Source organism: Amphiura filiformis, chromosome 2, assembly GCF_039555335.1.
Source record: "Amphiura filiformis chromosome 2, Afil_fr2py, whole genome shotgun sequence".
Lineage (NCBI taxonomy): Eukaryota > Metazoa > Echinodermata > Ophiuroidea > Amphilepidida > Amphiuridae > Amphiura > Amphiura filiformis.
In genome coordinates this window covers 53,725,557-53,745,979 of record NC_092629.1, presented here as the reverse complement: position 1 = coordinate 53,745,979, position 20,423 = coordinate 53,725,557, and the positions used below count along the sequence as shown (strand labels likewise).

Genomic DNA, 20,423 nt, shown 5'->3' with positions numbered 1-20,423 from the left:
GATTAAGGTCATGTTTTCCAAAAAGGGGTCCAAACCAGGGGTCCAATTCAACCCTACGTAACTCAAATAATCGTTCGTAAAGTTACGAATACCCAATACTAGAAGTAAATTTACGAAGGATTCCTGTAGTAAATCCCTATTAATTACGAAGGGTACCGTTCGTAAGTAAGTTTAGTGAAATCAAACTTTCGTAAGTTACAAACAATTTTGAGACTTATGAATCTTCGTAAAGTTTAGTGAAATAAACCCCGGATTTTGCATTCTTTTTAGAAGTATGCAATAAAAACCAGTTATTATTTGGCCAAAGTGGATTTATTTTGACGAATTCTTTTGTATAAAAAAACGTAATTTAAAAATAATTTGTTCTAATTTTTGTTTAGATTTGTTAAGTTTTCAAAGATTTTTAAGGCTCATTTAGCCTCTTTGATCAAAAAAATTAAACATCTTGACCGACCGATCCCCACTTAGCAAGTCCATCTGTCCGTAGACCAAGAGTTTATTGTTTTTGTTGCTTAATATGTTGTTCCTTTCTTTCAATTTTTTGCAGGGGACTTTGCAACTGCTAAGCAGATGAGTTCAGTGTCAGGTCGGGGAGCAACCATTGCAAGTATGTAGCATTGGGCCATTCCATTTAAAATCCACACCACCCCTGTGGAAAATTTTGGAAATATCTTCCACAGGGGGAGTATGTTTTTCAAATGTAATTGGTCAAGGTTAATCATTTTGAAACCCAAACTTCCCCCTGTATTATCGTTTTACCTGTATCTTCCACAACTGGAGTGAGTATTTCAAATGGAAGTTACCCGATTGTCTATTCTATTTGAAACTCATACTCCCTCTGTTGAAGACTTCAACCAAATCTTCCACAGGGGTAGTGTTTTCAATTCTGGTGACAAACACGAAAATTCAAATTTCTGTGCAAACAAATTATATTCAAAGCGAGCTGAGGTTGAGACACTTGGAGGAGTATTATACGAGCTACTGTTGACTCTTTCCAAATGTCATGACAATGTTGTTGCCATTTAAAGCAAAAATATTTCTTGAGAAAAGGCATGAAACATCAACAAATCATATCTAAATTATGAAAGGTTTCAGAAGTGTGGCATAATTTTGTATAACTGTGCTTGCTAGTTGATGGCATAATTCGTCAGTCGCCACACATAGTGGCATAGAGTGATTTTTCCAAATTTTCCATTTCACGTGGTGGCGTATAAGTTTAGAGCTAGCTATATCCTAAAATAATTATTCCTTTTTAAAGATACAGTTTAATAGTTTGGAACTTAAACTTCAATTTCAAATGGAATCGGGCCACTGCAAGATAACAGTGGAAGAGTATTGACTCCGTTATTAGTAACATATCCTTCAAGCATGTTTTTCTCAGAAACCAATTTTTTCCTTCACTTACACCACTGTGTGTTGCGAACTGCAATTTATATAGCTATATAGCAATAGCTATTTGAACTGCCTGAATTCTCAGGTGCAGAGGTCTAGTTTATGTTATCAGGGCCAAATTTTGGACGGGCAGTTTTGGTGAAAATAACAGGCACTTGACAGATCTTAGCTAAGGCCCTAAGACCCTAGCTAAGTGCATAAGCCCATAGCTTGACCTCACCATAAAGCATTAGGCTGTTACACATATGTGTTGTAAATGAAATCTTGAATAATGATTGCTGAGATCAGCACACCATTGTACTATTGAGCTATTCCAGTTGAAATCCACACCTCCCCTTTTGGAAATATGTCCCATATAGGGAGTATGTTTTTCAAATGTAATTGGGCAGGGTTAATCATTTTGAAACTCGCACTCCACCTGTATTATGGATTTACCTTGATCTTCCACAACTGGGGTGAGTATTTCAAATGGAAGTTACCCAATTGTCTATTCTATTCAAAACTCATACTCCCTCTGTGGAAGACTTGAGCTAAATCCTCCACAGGGGTAGTGTGGATTTTAAATGGAATAGCCCATTTCAAATACATGTAAAGACAATATACTAAATAACCCCATTTTCTTTCCCTCCAGGTGATTTTGTGACGGCCAAACAGATGGGGCAACAGATGGGACAACAGATGGGACAACCACGGCTACCATACCCCCAAGTGTCTACTCCTAACTTGAGTGACTCTCGTATGTCTCCAAGACACGAGTCGCCACTCAGCAAACGTTACAGTCCCAGCACACCTCACAAACCTGGCCATCTATTAGAGGGGTTACCACACATGCAAGTACTGCCTTATGGAGCACCTATACCACCTCAGGTAAGCCCCTACCCCTAATCTGACCAACCCTCATATGTCTCCAAGACACGAGTCACCACTCAGCAAACGTTACAGTCCCAGCGCACCTCACAAACCTGGCCATCTATTAGAAGGGTTGCCACACCTTGTGGAGCACCTATACCACCTCAGAGAAGCCTAGTATCTACCTCTAACCTGACTGACTCTCGTATGTCTCCAAGACATGAGTCGCCATGCTACAGTCCCAGCACATAATATATCGTATATGTGACCATCCACCACGAAGTGGTAGTAATGTCGGCTCTAGGTCATTTTCTGTTTATTGCAGATTTTGACAGAATGCACTTTCAGCTTTAAAATGACACCTCAACCAGCTTCATCGGACATCTGGAAGTGAAGTTATGGTTCATCAAAGGTCAAATTCCTACTATATTTTACATAGAAATCCACATACTGTTTTTGATTGTATCTCAAAATGGAAAATGCTGACTTTACGACCAGTTTGTGGTGGATGGGCACATATGATACGGACATAGGATGGGTTGCAATCATTTCTCCAGGGTTAGAGTTCAGATATTTTGAAGGATGGACCTACCTGATACTTGATTATGCTTATCGCCCATGATAGATGAAGTGATAAAAGCTTTGTTCAAAAGAAATCTTTTATAAAGTCTACCAACAAATCGGATTAATCTATTTACTATTCCACTCTTCTTTTGTCTTCTACTGCCATACATCCGAGGTGTGAAATCAATATGTTCCAAATTATTTTTTTAAATGTATGTTGTTAACTTTTTGCAGGGTGGTATCATGTACCTTCCATCTCATGGACATGTCTTCATACCTGGTCATGCTGGATCAGCCGCAGCAACCGCCGCTGCCGTTGCAGCCCATCAGTTCCAAGCCCCACATTTAATCCACCCGCCATACACGACAGCGCCTGTGACGCGAGGCTCGCCCCATCCCCCTCTCAGCCCACACATCTCCCAGGCTCATCCGTCCCCACACTCTGCGCCGGAGAGACCACATCAGCAGCCGTCGCCCTTCCAACGTGAGGCTACATCCCCTGCTGAGTACGCTGCAGCTGCGGCAGCCCAACAGGCTGCCGTACAACAGGCAGCCCAGCAGGCTGCGGTGCAACAGGCAGCACAACAGGCTGCGGTGCAGCAGGCGGCCCAGCAGGCTGCTGTACAGCAAGCGGCCCAACAGGCAGCGGCAGCAGGTCTGTCGCGACAATGGCAGGGTAAGCATTAACATCGGTTGAGTATTTGACTATGTGGCGAAAAAAACAAACAAACAAAAAACTTAAAATTAAAAAAAAAAAGTAGAGAACTAGAGTCAACAGGCGCTGAATACAAGCCGCAATTTGACCCCTATAACTTGTCCCTGGGTTACGGATGGGGTCAACTGCTCTTACACTGTGCTTAGGATGTCATAAGAAATATTCCTGGTGAATTTCAGCTTAATCGGAACTTATACATGGATTTTGATTTTTGAAAATTTTGATTGACCTTTTGACCCCTTGAATGACCTTTGACCTCAATGTAAAAAAAACCTTATGTACACCGACAAAATGCATTGTTTCAATTTTAATTAAAAAATTCTAACATGTTCAGTTCTTGAGATAAAAATTCTTGAAGTTATTCAGCTAAAACAGGAAGTGACCCTTAATGACCTTTGACCCCCAAAATAAAAATACCATGCATACATCAGGTAACACTGATTCATGTATGTTGGTTATATTATTCTGGTCTGTTTACATTTTGAGATAAAAATTTTTGAACATTTTTGGTTTTTGACCGGAAGTAACCCCTTAATGACCTTTGACCCCAAACCTGTAGGCATCCTAAAGACCCTGGCTAGTAGCAATGCATGTGTGCTAATGGCGACTCTCTGCTATATATTTTGTAAAGACAGTGATTTTTTGAATATTTTTAGCTTTCAGACCGGAAATGACCCCCTTAATTACCTTTGACCTCAATTCTTTTTAGGAAGTTTTAAGCACTGCCACATGTTGATTCATATGCATGAGTCACATGATCATTGCATGAAATTTGTGGAAGGAGTAGCATTTTTTGTGAAATCCCCTTTTTGACCATTATAGCTAGGTCAAAGGTCACAGCGAAGTCAAAGTCAAATGGAAGGTTTGGCCTAGCCCAGTGGTAGGTATGATCATCAAATTTTCAAGTATGATATTTCACATTGAAATTGATTTATTTAGAAAGGTGATTATTTAACTTAAAAAATGAGGGGTCAACCATGTCTGTAGGACAAAAATTAGCGAAGTTATGGGCAAATGTATTTTTCCAAATTCTGTGACCATCATTGACGGTACCTTACAATGAATTACTGTACAAACAAGCAAGTACATGCAACATTTTTCAGTATGGCGATCCATTTTACAGAAAAGCGATTTTATTTGAAAAAAAATTACTATCACTGTATGATAACTTCTGTATCAAAGTATACCAGTTGACACTTTTTATCTTTCTACGTAAGGTTTCTGGCATCTAAATTTCACATTTTTGTATTTTCCTATGGGGATTACACAGTTAAGCCATTTCTGTGGTCACAAGTAGGAGTTGAATGAGGCCCTCTGTAATAAGCAATGTGGGCATACCTACCAGTGGTCATTTGGGTCAACTTTGGTTGAAATCTGTCAATCCTTTGCGAAGCTAGATGCAGTTGATTGGTTGCCAGAAGAAAGAAAGAAGAAGAAAGAATTGAGAAGAGACAGAACAAGCCGACATCCGTCGTCGGCTTGTAAAAAGTTCCAAGGGCTTTATCAAATGCAATTTACAGTTATTAAAAAAAAAAAGATCCCGACAGACCTACCGTATTTTTTTTATGTTACACCAAGCAAACAATTTATTTAGGCCTTACTAGGCACTTCACAAGTTACATAGTGGACCTTGTAAAGTAATTTGTGGTTCACCCCTTTGGAAATAAACAATATGAATAGATAACGGCTACAGCTTGAAACCAGGTTAATAAGAGCGCAACAGTTATTTTGAGGGAATTGTGAAAAATCAGAACATTTTTGTTTTGAATACCTATGAATATCTTGAGGGGCACAGCCCCCAAGGATATTCCGAGGTCCAAGCAAAATGTTTGGATTTATAGCAATACCCGAAAAATAACTGATGCAAAGTCAATCGCGATTTATGACGATCAGTTTTCAATTTGTTTGATTCCATCGGTATAATATTACCATATTGTTTTTAAAAAACTTTTATTTTCCCTTTTAAAAAATCGAATAGCAGACGGCGTTTAATCATTCGATGTACAAATACGTTAGTTACGTGTGTGTGTAAATTGTTCGTTTGTGTAGAATATGTACATTACGCAGAGGTTACTAATGTTATATTGGTCCACTGTAGTATCCGCACATCACGTTCCGGAACATAAATAAGTTTGATTGGGTCTTGTGCATCACATATATATTCGTGAGGTTATGAATTTTGTTCGTTCACAGGCATGCCATCTCACCTACGCTTCAAGCAACCTACCCGCGGTTCCAGCCCTTTAGGCGGACTCCCCATGGGCATGGGCCCAGCCGCCTCCTCAGCGGGGAGCATCTCAAGAGGGATTCCGATGAGACCTCCACCTAGCATCACGACAGGGGTGCCAAATCCAGACCTAAGAGGGGAAGCGGGAAGATCTCGGGCTGATAGTAGCTCAGGTAAGTTTGGAATAGACCACTTGAAACCATTGTTTATCAACAAAGGCGAGGGACTGGTCTATCGATATGTGAGTATTGTATTCTCAGTTAAAGTGTAAAATGTATGTGAAGGTCGTATTCATAGGTGTATCAATTCGTTGCGACAAGTATCTTATCAAACGCTGTTTAAATCAATCAATAATACTACTGCTGAAGAGGATAATAAGCTTCTACCTATTTCTATAGAATAGTTCTTGTCGTTGTTTGCTTTGGCTAAATCCTGTTCAAGTGGTAGATAACAAAGCATTGTATTTTGTCTAGGTATGTATAATCAACAATGAACAATGAGAGGATATTTCTGAACCTTGTTGACTTGGGGATGATTTGAAATGACCGCCAATTATGACTGTTGGATATTTATTACCAGAAATGTAGAAAAAGAGACACATGTAGAACCGATAAAAAAAAACAATTTTGTCGAAGGAACAGAGTTCAACAAATCATAACCCCGCTTTTGGATATCGTTTGAAGTCAAATGGTATACCATTTTAAAGCTTATGGTATATATTTTCTAAACACAAAATAAAACAAAATTGACCGGGGCTGACTTTACGGCTGATTTGCCTCGTCCAGTCACATATGCTTGAACGAACTGCTACACTGTTCAATGGCTTTCTTGTACTATATAAATTGTGGTGGGCAATTTAAAATGCATGTGCGTACGCACTGCAGGGCAATGAACAATGGAAATTGCCATAATTTGCATGCATACTGCCAGGCAATGGCGTCACACGTCAGTCTATAGGGGAGGGGGGATAAACAAGTTAAAATAAATTTTGGTACCAACAAACTACGCACATACGTCACTAGAAGACTTGAGTTAAAGAAAGTATAGTTATTATAAATTCCAAAAATAGGAACAATAGTATTCAAATCGCGATCAAGGACTGGAATTGCCAACCTTATACAACGCCCTCATTAGACCAAAAGTTGCCAATGATCAACAAAAGGGCAAGTCCATCACAACATCTTAGGACTTCTTCTGATGAAGATGTGTGTCACACATCGAAAATTCAAGGTTAGTGAATTTTTGTGCTGAAAGTCAGTTTAAACTTTTGGAAATTGTTTATTACCAGCACGTATGAACTTACATTCGAGTATTGGACAAATTTATGGCAAGGATTGCCTGAATTCTGTCAGAACTTTTGAGAGGACGGCAAGGAAAGTCGCGCGATATCGGAACCATCTACGATTTAATCTGTGCTGTTTTAACTCTCACATCACGCCAAAAAGCCTTCGTTTATCATCGTGTGTGAAAGGACATAAGGCTAATAGTATTCTGAGACACGCAGAAAGAGCTCTTTTGAATGAAAGGATTCGCCAGAACAACCAGAAAATCGTCCAGTTGAGCGAAAGAAAGGAGGAAATAAAATCTGAATTACGCGGACATTTAAATGACCCGGATTTTGATCGTGTGAGTGAGTTCACGGAGCGTGCGCAATTGAACGAACACACTGCGGTCAAACAGCGCCAAATTCGGAAGCTTGAGCGATTAAAATCACCCACGAAAACTTGGAATTATCGCCGGAATGGATGCGAAATTCGACCAAGGATACCAACTTTAACAAGGATAAGTGGGTTGTGAATTTATCCTCATGAATTTGAGCACTGCGGAGGTTTCTGTTTTGCAAAAGGATTGAATTTTGCCCGTCACGAAGGATATACCGGTCGAGGATATTATCACTGAGACTGAATACACGATTAAGCGACTTCAATACAATAAGACCACTCGTATTGATTACGATTCGGCGGCGGAATTGCGTGCTCGTGTAACAGGAGCATTGAAATCTGCTAAACCACCAAAAAATAACATCTCTAAAGGCGAGCGTGATGCATTATACAAGCTAAGAAAGGATCGTAGCATTACCATCTTGCCTGCAGACAAAGGCAGGGCTACGGTTGTTCTTGACCCTGAACAGTATGATCAGAAGATCAATGCATTGTTAGACAGTGGTGACACGTATGGTAAGCTTAAGAAAGATCCTACTAAGACCTACCAAAATAAGCTTATCAAAATACTGAAAGACTTTAAGTCGGAGGGTAATTTGTCGGATTATAAGTACTCCAAGTTATACCCCTCATCATGTTGTGTGCCATCGTTTTATGGGCTACCAAAAGTTCATAAAGAGGGAGCTCCGCTTCGACCAATTGTCTCAAGCATCAATTCAGTTGCATATGAATCCGCTAAGTATCTTGCAGAGATTTTGAACGTGCTGATTGGTAAAAGTGAACATCACATTAAGAACACTGAATCTTTTGTTGAGCGCATCAAAACCTTGTGTCTCAAGCCGGGTGAAATCCAGATTTCTTACTGACGTATCAGCTTTGTTCTGAGTATCCCTGTGGAGAGCGCGGTAGATGTAGTGAAGGATTTATTAAAGAAGGACACCAGCTGGAAAGAAAAGACAGATCTCACGGCTGACCAAGTGATACAACTTTTGGAATTTTGCCTCAGTACTACCTACTTTGTTTTCCGAGGACAATTTTATCAACAATGTGGGGGTTGTGCTATGGGCAGCCCGGTCAGTCCGGTTATCGCAAACCTGTACATGGAACATTTTGAGATCACTGCTTTACGCAATTCACCTGTCAAACCTTCCGTGTGGCTTCGTTATGTGGGCGATACTTACGTTATCATTCTTGAAACTGATGTGAAAATTTTCACCGAACATATCAACAGTCAGAATTAGCATATCAAATTCACCAGCGAACCGGAAGTGGACGGATTCCTTGCATTTTGGACACCAAAGTCTTGCGAAACGCCGACGGATCCGTGAGCATCTCCATCTACAGAAAACCTACACATACGGATCAATACCTCCATTTTGATTCACACCATCCCATCGGTCACAAATTAAGTGTCATCAGGACATTATTTCACAGAGCTGAAATAGCGGTGACAGACCCCGAGGAAAGGGTGAAGGAAGTTGAACATAGCAAGTCCGCGTGAGGACGTTGTGGTTACCACAATTGGACTTTCGGTTTAGCCAAAGCTAAGGACAAAAGTAAGAACACTCCTGACCCTCCTACTAATGCCAACCAAGTAGAGGGAAAGAAATCGTCGACCTACATCACCCTACCCTTTATAGAGGGGTTGTCACAGAAGCTCCAGCCGTATTTTCAAATCCTCACGGTGTTGCTACAAGCTTCAGACCGCACCGTACGCTGAGAAAACTATTAGTCGCACCTAAGGATCCCACTCCAACTGAGAAAAAATCAGGTGTGGTCTACGAGATACCCTGCGGCGAATGTACAAGTTCATACATCGGCCAGACAGGTAGACAACTCGGAGATAGACTGAAGGAGCACAAGTCAACTGCCCCAGCCGCAAACCCTCTGCTGTTGCAGAGCACAAAACAGAGTCTCACCACAACATCGACTGGGAATCCACAAAGGTGTTAGCCAAGGATGATAGCGAGTACCCCCGCCTAGTGCGGGAGGCCCCCCAGATCAAGAAGAAATCGCCAGAACTAAATCGCGATCAAGGACTGGAATTGCCAACCTTATACAACGCCCTCATTAGACCAAAAGTTGCCAATGATCAACAAAAGGGCAAGTCCATCACAACATCTTAGGACTTCTTCTGATGAAGATGTGTGTCACACATCGAAAATTCAAGGTTAGTGAATTTTTGTGCTGAAAGTCAGTTTAAACTTTTGGAAACAATAGTATTGTCTTTCACTTCATGCGGAATTGCTGCTTAATTAGAGGTTATAGTAATTGAGCTTCGGTTACTGGGAGGGCTTTTTTTTACAATACCCGAAAAATAACTGATACAAAAGTTATTATCCTCATTCATAACCATCGATTTTCAACTTGTTTGATTCCATCGGTAAAATATTATCATATTGTTTAAAAACAAATACAACTTTCCTCTTCATTCACAACCATCACTTTCATCTCTTCACTTTACAAAAGAACTCAAAAATTTTGTAGCACTTTGCCTTTCCAAAAATCAAACAGTCTAAAACAGGTCGATCAATAACAGAAGTGCAGATCACAATCTGAGCCAGCGACATGTGCAGTTTGTTCAACGCACAACACAGCGCACATGGAGGTTACTAATATTTACGCTGACGGAGCGCAGGTCCACTGTTGAATATTTGCTGTTGTAGTGCACATTAGTAACGATTGATTACTGCTCCATGCCTGGGCTCATACACCTGTTCCGAATTTTGATATGCCATATGCTTTGTGTTGTGATCATTTCGATCAGTGGTTTGTAACAAAGAAAGTGTGATCCAGTTGACCTAGCAACGGTCATATTCTAACGTGCACTTAAGATTAATAAATATGGAGTGTATTATAGTAGTGATACTTGTCAGCAAAAGTAAATAAACAAACTTGTAAACAAATCAGTAAACATGTCAATTGTTTTTATCATCCAGCAGGAGGAGGCAGCAATAGTAAATCCCCTGGCAACCCATCAAGTGGTTCAGAAGCATTTGCTGCTTTGGTTGATGTGGCGACTAAAGCGGATGCCATCAATGTCAAAGAAAAAGGTGAGTCAATAAAGAAAATGGTGAGTCAATAAAGAAAATGGTGAGTCAATAAAGAAAATGGTGAGTCAATAAAGAAAATGGTGAGTCAATAAAGAAAATGGTGAGTCAATAAAGAAAATGGTGAGTCAATAAAGAAAATGGTGAGTCAATAAAGAAAATGGTGAGTCAATAAAGAAAATGGTGAGTCAATAAAGAAAATGGTGAGTCAATAAAGAAGATGGTGAGTCAATAAAGAAAATGGTGAGTCAATAAAGAAAATGGTGAGTCAATAAAGAAAATGGTGAGTCAATAAAGAAAATGGTGAGTCAATAAAGAAAATGGTGAGTCAATAAAGAAAATGGTGAGTCAATAAAGAAAATGGTGAGCCAATAAAGAACATGGTGAGTCAATAAAGAAAATGGTGAGTCAGTGAAGAAAATGGTGAGTCAATAAAGAAAATGGTGAGCCAATAAAGAAAATGGTGAGTCAAAGGAAATGGTGAGTCAAGTGGTTCAGAAGCATTTGCTGCTTTGGTTGATGTGGCAACTTCGCGAATGCCATCAATGTCAAAGAAAAAGGTGAGTCAATAAAGAAAAAGATGAGTCAATAAAGAAAATGGCGAGTCAATATAAAGAAGGTGAGTCAAAGGAATAGGCGAGTCAGAAAATGGTGAGTCAGTAAAGAAAAGGGTGAGTCAAAGAAAATGCTGGGTCAATAAAGAAAATGGTGTGTCAAAGGAAATGGTGAGTCAGTAAAGAAAATGGTGAGTCAGTAAAGAAAATGGTGAGTCAATAAAGAAAATGATGAGTCAAAGAAAATGTGAGTCAATAAAGATAACAATGAGTCAATAAAGGACATGGCGAGTCTAAAAATTGGTGAGTCAATAAAGGAAAAGTTAGTCAAAAGGAAATGATGTGTAAATAAAGAAATGGTGAGTCAAAGGAAATGGTGAGTCAACAAAGAAAATGGTGAGTCATAAGGAAATGGTGAATCAAAGATAAAGGTGAGTCAGTAAAGAAAATTTGGAATGGAATAGAGTTGAGAATATCGTTGAATGTTGAGAACAACCTGGGGAAACCTACAAAAATGGTGGGAATTGCTCTTCCATTGGTTGAAATATGGATATGACGTTGAAAAAAATCAAATGTACTGCAATTTGTCTAGAGGCTGCAAGGAAAGGTTATAATCCGACAAACCAGAATTTCGGATAGGCTATTCCAGGTATCACTACACCCCTGTGGAAGACATGACATAAATCTTCCACACAGGGAGTGTGAATTTCAAATTGGGTTACCTGAATGGATGTCTCCCATTTGTCCCACAAAAAATACTGTGCAAATGTTGCTATCAGATCCCTTACACTAAAAATTAGGAATAATTATAGTACAGGTGAATTTTCTTGCAGATGAGAGCTGAATTAGATTTGAAATTCAGTGTCTAAATATTAATGCTCTGTCCACATCGTGTGCAGAACTGATTCTTAGTATGTTGCTGATGGGCCAATTTTTAAACCCAATGTGACCACCATAGGCAGAATGGGCAGTATTGTCGGCAGAGCTTGTTTTGAGAAATCAAGTGTCAGAAAGCCTCATAATCACCTGCTCCCACAAAATGAGTCGCCAGTGTACTCTAGTAGAAGATAAAGTCCATTAAGTATGTATGTTGCTGATGGGCCAATTTTGAAACCCAATGTGACCACCATAGGCAGAATGGGCAGTATTGTCGGCAGAGCTTGTTTTGAGAAATCAAGTGTCAGAAAGCCTCATAATCACCTGCTCCCACAAAATGAGCATAAAGTCGCCAGTGTACCATAGTAGAAGATACAGTCCATTAATCATGACAAATTAGAAAACAAAGACCTTGTTGAGGAAATATTAATTTTTGAACACCAAGCAAGGAGCCAACTTCATACTCATTTTGTGAGAGCTGGTCATAGTGAGTTACAGCTTTCTGGTTTTGAACCCACGATATGGTCCATTGAACGTCTCAAAAAACTTATATAAGATTGAACAGTGTAGCGGTTCGTTCAAGCATATCGATTGACCAGTCCCTCGCCTTTGTTGATAAAATATAAGATTTCCCAACTCTGTTACTGATTTTTTACTACGTTGCAAAGAAGGGACAGGAAATATTATCAATTTAAAGTTAAGCTTATTTTGACTAATATGTGAAAAAGTGAAATGCCGACATTAATATTGCAGCCCATTTAAATTTGGTGGTCACAAATGAGAACAACTTGAAAATATTTGGTAGCTCTATTTCTTTATTACACATTTGTTGGTATATTAATGTAATTTGCTTTTGTGTTATATGTTCTTTGCAGCTGCCTATGCGAGGCAAGTCACTCATGGCCAAGAGCAAAGGATATCAACATCCTCAGATGATAAGGCCCGGGATGCCATGCGGCAACCTATGATTAAAGACGGACGACCAAATGAGTCTGGCCCATCAGGGTCTGACGGGAGGGTGCCTCAAAGACCCCCGAAACATGGGGATGGTAAAGGGCGACCTGCGGACAAGACTCGTCAGGAATCGGCCGCGATGCAACAGGATGCTTCGGCTATATTCGCAGCTCTGTTTGAAAAGGATACCCAAAAACCAAAACCAGGAAGTGGGAACGAACCAGAGACTTCGCAAAGACCAACGCTGACGGCCGCTAGTCTGATTGATGTGATCATCACCCGGTCCATCAATCAGCCGTTGTTGGAAGCGCAGGATCAAGGCACAGATTCGGACAGTAATGATTTTCAGCCTAGCCGACCGAGCGGGCCACAAGAACGACCAAGTCGGAGTGGTCAAGAAATTGGTCGGAGTGGTCAAGAAATTGAGCCTGTTCCCAAAGACAAAGAGCCTATTGGTATGGCCTCTTCGTCGACTGGAAATGAATTGCCTAACAAATCAAATGTGGCCCCGATGGCGGCAAGATCTGAAGCGGACTCAGGAAATCCTGCGAATGGTAGCAAACCTACCCAATCTGGAGGTAGCAACCGTCCAATAACCCTAGCGGAACATATTGATTCTATCATATCATTGGATTATAATCACACGGTGGGTAGCTCAACTTCAAAGAGTGGTGGGAACAGGGAGCATGAAAGTGCTGCCAGCGGGGAGGGTCCTGCAGTAGATACAACGGTACGTCCGCCGCGAGAGCAAGGACCTTCGTCCTCCGTGTCAGCGATCATGCGCTACCATCAGAAAAAGTCGCAAGAGAGCGAAGTTGGTTCCACGAATGACGCCACAAGCAGACGGGAGAACTCGCCTATGCCTGGATCGAACGTGCACTCGTCTAAAGCGGGTCCAGCAGAGCAGCTTAACAGAAGTCGTGCCGGAACACCTGGATCTAGCGACAGTCCCGATACAGGTAACGGCGATGAGAAAATAAATCGGGGGACAGGTAGTACTAACGCGAGACTGGCCGATACAGCAGGGCAATCTAGGTCCCCTGTTATTGATAAGCCTGATAGTCACTCCAATGGTGCCGGGATTAATAGGTGGACCCCACAGTTTGATACGCGTAATATGGTCTCTGCCAGCGGCAGTAATCCGTCGCGTAATCCAACAACAGAAGCCGGTCGCGAGGCCTCACCAATCAGCCACGGGGACCTGCCACCGTGGCCTCGTAAATACCCTCACGACTCGAATAAAGCGGACAGTAGCGAGAGCCCGTCAGCGGGGTCTCTTCCACGAGTTCATGTACATAGCTCACAATCCAATTCACCTCAGGCTTCTGAAGGATGGGGTTTGGACTCGAGTCGGCCGGCTTCGTTAGGCCGCCGAAGAGACTCTCCCGAGACAAGTACAGGACTGGGTTCAAGTTCAAACATACAACCCGATGCGTCATCGAGTGGGATCTCGGTGGAGGGCAAAAAGAATTATGCAAAGTCGACCGCTGTGAGCAGCGGCATGGCTGATAGCAAATGGAGGCATGGTGGCATGTTGCCTGACCGATCTCGAGCGGGAATGTCCGAAGTGGAAAGTTCTAGAAGCAGCCCAATTCCTCAGAGTAGTAGTGCTTCCGATTATCAGCAGTCCAAAGGGCAAGCCGCTGACAGTATGTCATCGCAAATGAGGCACCGTATTGGTGCTACATCAAATAATCGCTCGCCCATGGCGGAGTCAAAGCAATGCACTGTCTAGCAGTAGCAGCATGCCTCAAAGAGGCAACCCACAGAAGGAAATAACTTTAGATCTCCGCAGATCAATCGACAGAATGATCGAATCGCAGGTCGAGTAGAGCGATTCTGGCGGCGCTCCAAGCAAGTCCGTGTTGGCGACTACGTGGCGCAGCTTTTGAAGCAGACATGTCCAGTTCCTTGTCCACTCCACAGAGCTGCGATAGTCGGGAAAGCACCAGTACAGCGGAATCGGGACCTGGTCTCCAAGTAGACGAGAACAAAATTTCGGGTGGTTCAGAGTTGTACGGCCGCCAAGAGCCAGTATCTGAAGGGCTGCAGACAAGCCAACGCCCTTCACACGGCAGCCCCAGACAATCCAGTACAGAAACGCGAGAGACGGAATCACCGCCACGGACCCCTCCTGTGAGCGCATCAGATGCAACTCCGTCACACAGCAAACCACAGGACCAGAGATCAAGACCGGCAACATCGTCGGCAACATCTCGACGACCAGAGGAACCCGGATCGCAACCATCTCAATCGCTCCTCCCATCCTCTTCTCAGCAGGGCTTCCCATCTGCTCAGTTTCCATACTCGGCGCTGCCATTTCATTTCGCCTCCTCGTCATTGGCTAACCCGCAACGTAGCATTCCGTCGCCACGTGCACCGGGTCGTGGCCCATCTCCTGCGCCGGGTCCGGGAGCTGCCGGACGCGAGGGCAAGAGACAACGCAGATTTTGTCAGCTCAGTATGAAACACTCTCAGATAGTGATGACTGACTACGTGATGGAGCACTCTGGAAAACAGTGGATAGTTGTGTGTGTTGTATGGTACGCAGAGTCGGGACCTGGTCCCACACTGGAAAACAGTGGATAGTGGTGTGTGTTGTATGGTACAGCAGAGTCTGGACCTGGTCCCACATTGGAAAATAGTGGTGTGTGTTGTGTGGTCTAAATACAGCAAGGTACCGACGGTATGGCATCCCTTATATGATAACAGGATATATATTTAAGTTAATACTAACATGTCACAGCTTTTTGCCATAGCTTTGGTTAACTTGGGTTGTAATATGCCATACCAGAGAGGATAGCTTACACTTCCCACAATGCATTTCTTCCATTGCAATAATCTGCTGATTTGCTATCCAGTGCAACATGGGTCGATAGTGACTAAACATACCTCAATGAACATTGCATGCACATCCAGATGTTGCAAACTGTTTTATTTCTTGACTATCGACCCACGTTTCACCAGTCTATTCTCAACATGAGCAGTGAATGCACAAAGTAATAGGAGTGTCATCTGGTGAAATAAGGTGATGCATCATGTTGCAAAGGATTCTGGGAAGGGTAAGATATATTCTCGAATGCCATGCAGTACTGTTGGCCAACCTGTGGCAACAGACAGTTACAGAGTTTTGATGTTTCTACCTTCTGTGTGAGTAAAATAGAAATGATAACCACAGCCATGGCAAGTAAATTGCTAGCGATTTAAATGATCTGTTCCAGTTGAAATTCACACTACCCCTGTGGAAGACTTTGGAAATATGTTCCACAGGGGGAGTATATTTTTCAAATGTAATTGGTCAGGGTTAATCATTTTGAAACTCGTACTATCCCTGTATTATCTATCTTCCACAACTGGAGTGAGTATTTCAAATGGAAGCTACCCAATTGTCTATTCTATTCGAAACTCTTACTCCCTCTGTGGAAGACTTCAGCTAAATCCTCCACAGGGGGTAGTGTGGATTTTAAATGGAATAGCCCAAAAGAGATATCATATTAAGTGCCGATGAATGATCTGCTGGTGGATCATGTGTGATATTATGGGGAAGAGAAATTAACTTGTGTGACAAGGAAAACTTGTCTTCTCTGTTACATTGTGATATGAAGAATATCACATGATGGTGAGGTAGGGGGAAATATTTTCCACAAGGGGAGTATGAATTTCAAATGGAATGAACACATTAGGCATCTCCATTTGAATTTCATACACCCTCCGAGAAAGATTTAACCTGAAACTTCTACAAGGGTGTGTTTTAAATAGAGTTGGTTAATGTGCTAATTCCATTTTAAATTGATACTCCCCCTGTGGAAGATATTTCCAAAAATCTTCCACAGGGGGAGTTTGAACTTAAAATCGATTAGCGCAATGGGAGGAGGATCAAGAGCGTACCTTTTGATTTTTTTTTTTACATTTTATGTGACAGTTGTAAAAACAAATTCTGTTAAGACAAGAGTGCTTGATAAGGCCATCTTAATTTAATAGTTTGTCTCAAAGCCCCTGCGCGCATTAGTAAAATCGCTTGCTTTTTGCGCGTTAGCCCTACCGGATTGAGTAAATTTCAGGATTTTTTTTCCTGTTATATTTTTTTTCCAAATCCACCACACAAAAATATCACGTCTGACATCGTAAGACATCGAAATAGCCTAAATTGTTAATCTCAGTAAATTCTTCATCTTGTCCACAGTGATGACTTCCTTGACAAATGAGAAGGTGGTCAATTCTTGTTTAAAAAACTAGATAAAAAAAATTTTAAAAAGAAAAAAAAAAAGAAACTAAAAAAAAGCATTCTGTATTAGGTTTTCAAGAGCTTTGAGATGAATTGTTAAATTAAGATGGCCTAACACTAATTGCTTTCAAAGTCCTGAGCGTACCGAGGGCTTGGAACCAGAGCATTGGCTATGGCCTGTGTTTAAATGGGTTATATCCAGTTGAAATCCATACACCCCATATGATAGACATGATTGTATTCTCCTACACAGGGTGTGAATTTCAAATGGGGTAACCTGAATGGGTGGTTCCATTTGAAATATTTCAAATTTATATACACTCCCTGTCTGTGTGGGAGATTAAGGTCATGTCTTCTACAGGGGGTGTATGGATTTCAACTGGAATAGTCCAATGTTGGACATGGCCAGTTCTGGTTTAAGCCCTTGATATATAAATTGTGATGATTTTTATAACAAAAACTAAATCGGAGGTCTGAAAACTTGAGTTAACAAAAGTTCACAGTATTATGATGTTTTCTGCGTGAATTTGTGTTTTGCAAGTTTGTGCCCAGATGATATCCAAACTAATGTATTTTGGGTGTATTCCTAATTCATTTGGGTGTATTCCTAATACATTTGGGTGTATTCCTAATACATTGGGGTGTGTTCATAATACATTTGGGTGTATTTCTAATACATTTGGGTGTATTCCTAATACATTTTAGTGTATTCCTAATTCATTTGGGTGTATTCCTAATACATTTGGGTGTATTCCTAATACATTTAGGTGTGTTCATAATACATTTGGGTGTGTTCATAATACATTTGGGTGTATTTCTAATACATTTGGGTGTATTTCTAATATATTGGGTGTATTCCTAATACATTTGGGTGTATTCCTAATACATTTGGGTGTATTCCTTTATACATTCTGGTGAAGTCGCCATCAGAAGCATCCAGGACGTCAGTTTTGGTGAAAATGTGCGTCCTCCATTCCATTGTGCATTGGGCTGTTCTAGATAAAATCCATATACCCCTATGGAAGATGTGACCTTAATGTCCTATACAGGAAGTGTAGATTTCAAATGAAGTCACACATTCAGGTAGCCCCATTTGAAATTCACTCTCCCTGTGTGGAAGATTAAGGTCATGTCTTCCATAGGGGTGTATGGATTTCAAAAGGAATAGCCCATTTTTGGTTCTCTAGGGATTTTTCGCTCAAATGATTAGGTGCGCTCAAGACTTTGTTGTTGATATTTTCCGCTGTACCACAGCAAATGTTTGCCGCTGAAGAAAAATGCTGCTGCAAAATTGCCTCTGTATTTGAAGAGCTTTGTTTCAAAACCCCTTACATCCACTTGAGCAATTTTGAGAACACATCAAAAAATAATCTGAAAATCACTGATATAAGAGGGTTTTCAACAAAAGCAGGTTTTGGCGGGATCCTCATCCTACCTAAGCATCCCGCCAAAAACTGCTTTTGTTGCAAACCCCCATATTTTTTTGATGATTTTTTGATGTTTTCTCAAAATTGCTTAAGTGGATGTAAGGGGTTTTGAAACAAAGCTCTTCATTTGCTGTAAAGGCAAAATACACATTAAAGGTTGAACCAAAGCGTTCACAAGCTCAGAGTTCCCAGACAAGACTTGGAAAATAGCTTTGGATGTATTCCTTAAACATTTCTAATACATTTGGGTTGGGTGTATTTCTTATACATTTGGGTGTATTTCTAATACATTTAGGTGTATTTCTAATACATTTGGGTGTATTTCTAATACATTTGGGTGTATTTCTAATACATTTGGGTGTATTTCTAATACATTTGGGTGTATTTCTAATACATTTGGGTGTATTTCTAATACATTTGGGTGTATTTCTAATACATTTGGGTGTATTTCTAATACATTTGGGTGTATTTCTAATACATTTGGTTGTATTCCTAATACATTTGGGTGTATTCTTATGTCTCACATTGTTGCATTCGGTCAACAATGGTTCATTATGTATTTAAGAAAAGATGCAGTTTTGAAAGTTGCACTGTGTACACACACACACACACAGTCCATTAACTAAACAAAATATATACTAGCCTATACAGTATGTTGAAAAATTGGGGTTCAAGTTTGTTGATGCGGTCCTCATCAGCAGATGTGAAGTTTGCATTGAGAAGTGTAGTGGGCTATTCCCCTGTGGAAGACATAATTGTAATCGTCCACACCAGGCGATGCCGATTTCAAATGCGGGTCACCCATTCAGGTATCCCCATTTGAAAGTCACACTCCCTAAGTATGTGGACGATTAAAGTCAGGTCTTCCATAAGGGGTGTATGTATTCCAAATACAACAGCCCAATCTGACTCTTGATGAGTGGGTACAAAAAGCAACTTGCTGTGATAGGTGGGTGGGTGGGAAAAGTTTATTAATATGGACCACATCAGCATAGCAGGTATTGTTGAAAATGCCTGTCATGCAAAAAAAATGTGATGCTTTTATGTTGTTTCAACGCTATTTTGTTATATTATGAGTGTAACAAAATATTGGGAAATATATTATGTAGATCAGTCCAACTGATATTACAATATAAGTTGGTGTTAAGATTATTCTGTAATGGAACGATTGTATAATGTACTGTTTATTTTGGTGATAAATAATTATGATGATGATGAAACTTAACTGTGATATGAAAAGTAATTAAACATTTTCTCTACAGTGTTGTGAAAAAAACCTCAAGATTGGTGTCCTGTGTCGTCTTTGTTGGTTAGGACTCCACACAACTAAAAAAAGTAAATAAACCAGGTTCGCAAATAATCAAGAGTCGGCTTACAATCCCCTCCAGTGCCGCACTGGGAATTTTTGGCAGGACATAAGGGGGGAAGCAATTATTGGTACATATATTTGTACACCATTCGATATGCCCTAAAATTTGACGTAGACACATGTCAGGATATGTTCAAATATGCAAATACAAAAGTTTTTAATTGTGGTTACCCAAAATCTGTCATGTCATTTAGTATTTGGGTAGTTTTTGGCAAAAAGGAGGGGGAGCAAAGATTTTTTTGGCCTGGGTATGTCGAAAAGGCGGGGAGATTTTTTGGCATGTCGAAAGGGGGCGAAGCAAGCGATTTTTGGTAGACCATTTTGAGAATCCACCACGTATGTCCTGGGTATTGACGGTCTGAAGTATTAATTTATCTTTCCACATGACCAATGCTAATCTAGGCTTATACAGTAGTGAGTTATTAGAAAAAATACATATTTTTCCAACTCGCCCCTAAAATCCACTGGAGGGCAAGTAAACAATTTTTTTTTGCCTAATAAGACATCGATCGAAGTGCTGCAGAGCGGTTACCACACCGTAGCTTCCATGTACTGTCACA

The 20,423-nt window shown here is 40.8% G+C and overlaps 1 protein-coding gene across 1 annotated transcript in view; it reads left to right on the top strand.

Annotated features, from left to right (window-relative positions):
* LOC140146379 (uncharacterized) overlaps positions 1 to 19,776 on the top strand; it is a 91,375-nt gene extending 71,599 nt beyond the window's left edge. The window contains 9 exon segments of the mRNA XM_072168212.1: positions 548 to 607; positions 2,024 to 2,259; positions 3,040 to 3,481; positions 5,714 to 5,920; positions 10,348 to 10,461; positions 12,764 to 14,550; positions 14,552 to 14,663; positions 14,666 to 14,728; positions 14,731 to 19,776. Coding sequence (XP_072024313.1) covers positions 548 to 607; positions 2,024 to 2,259; positions 3,040 to 3,481; positions 5,714 to 5,920; positions 10,348 to 10,461; positions 12,764 to 14,550; positions 14,552 to 14,663; positions 14,666 to 14,728; positions 14,731 to 15,431 — 3,722 coding nt within the window. The 3' untranslated portion in view covers positions 15,432 to 19,776.
* Positions 19,777 to 20,423: the final 647 nt, after the last annotated feature.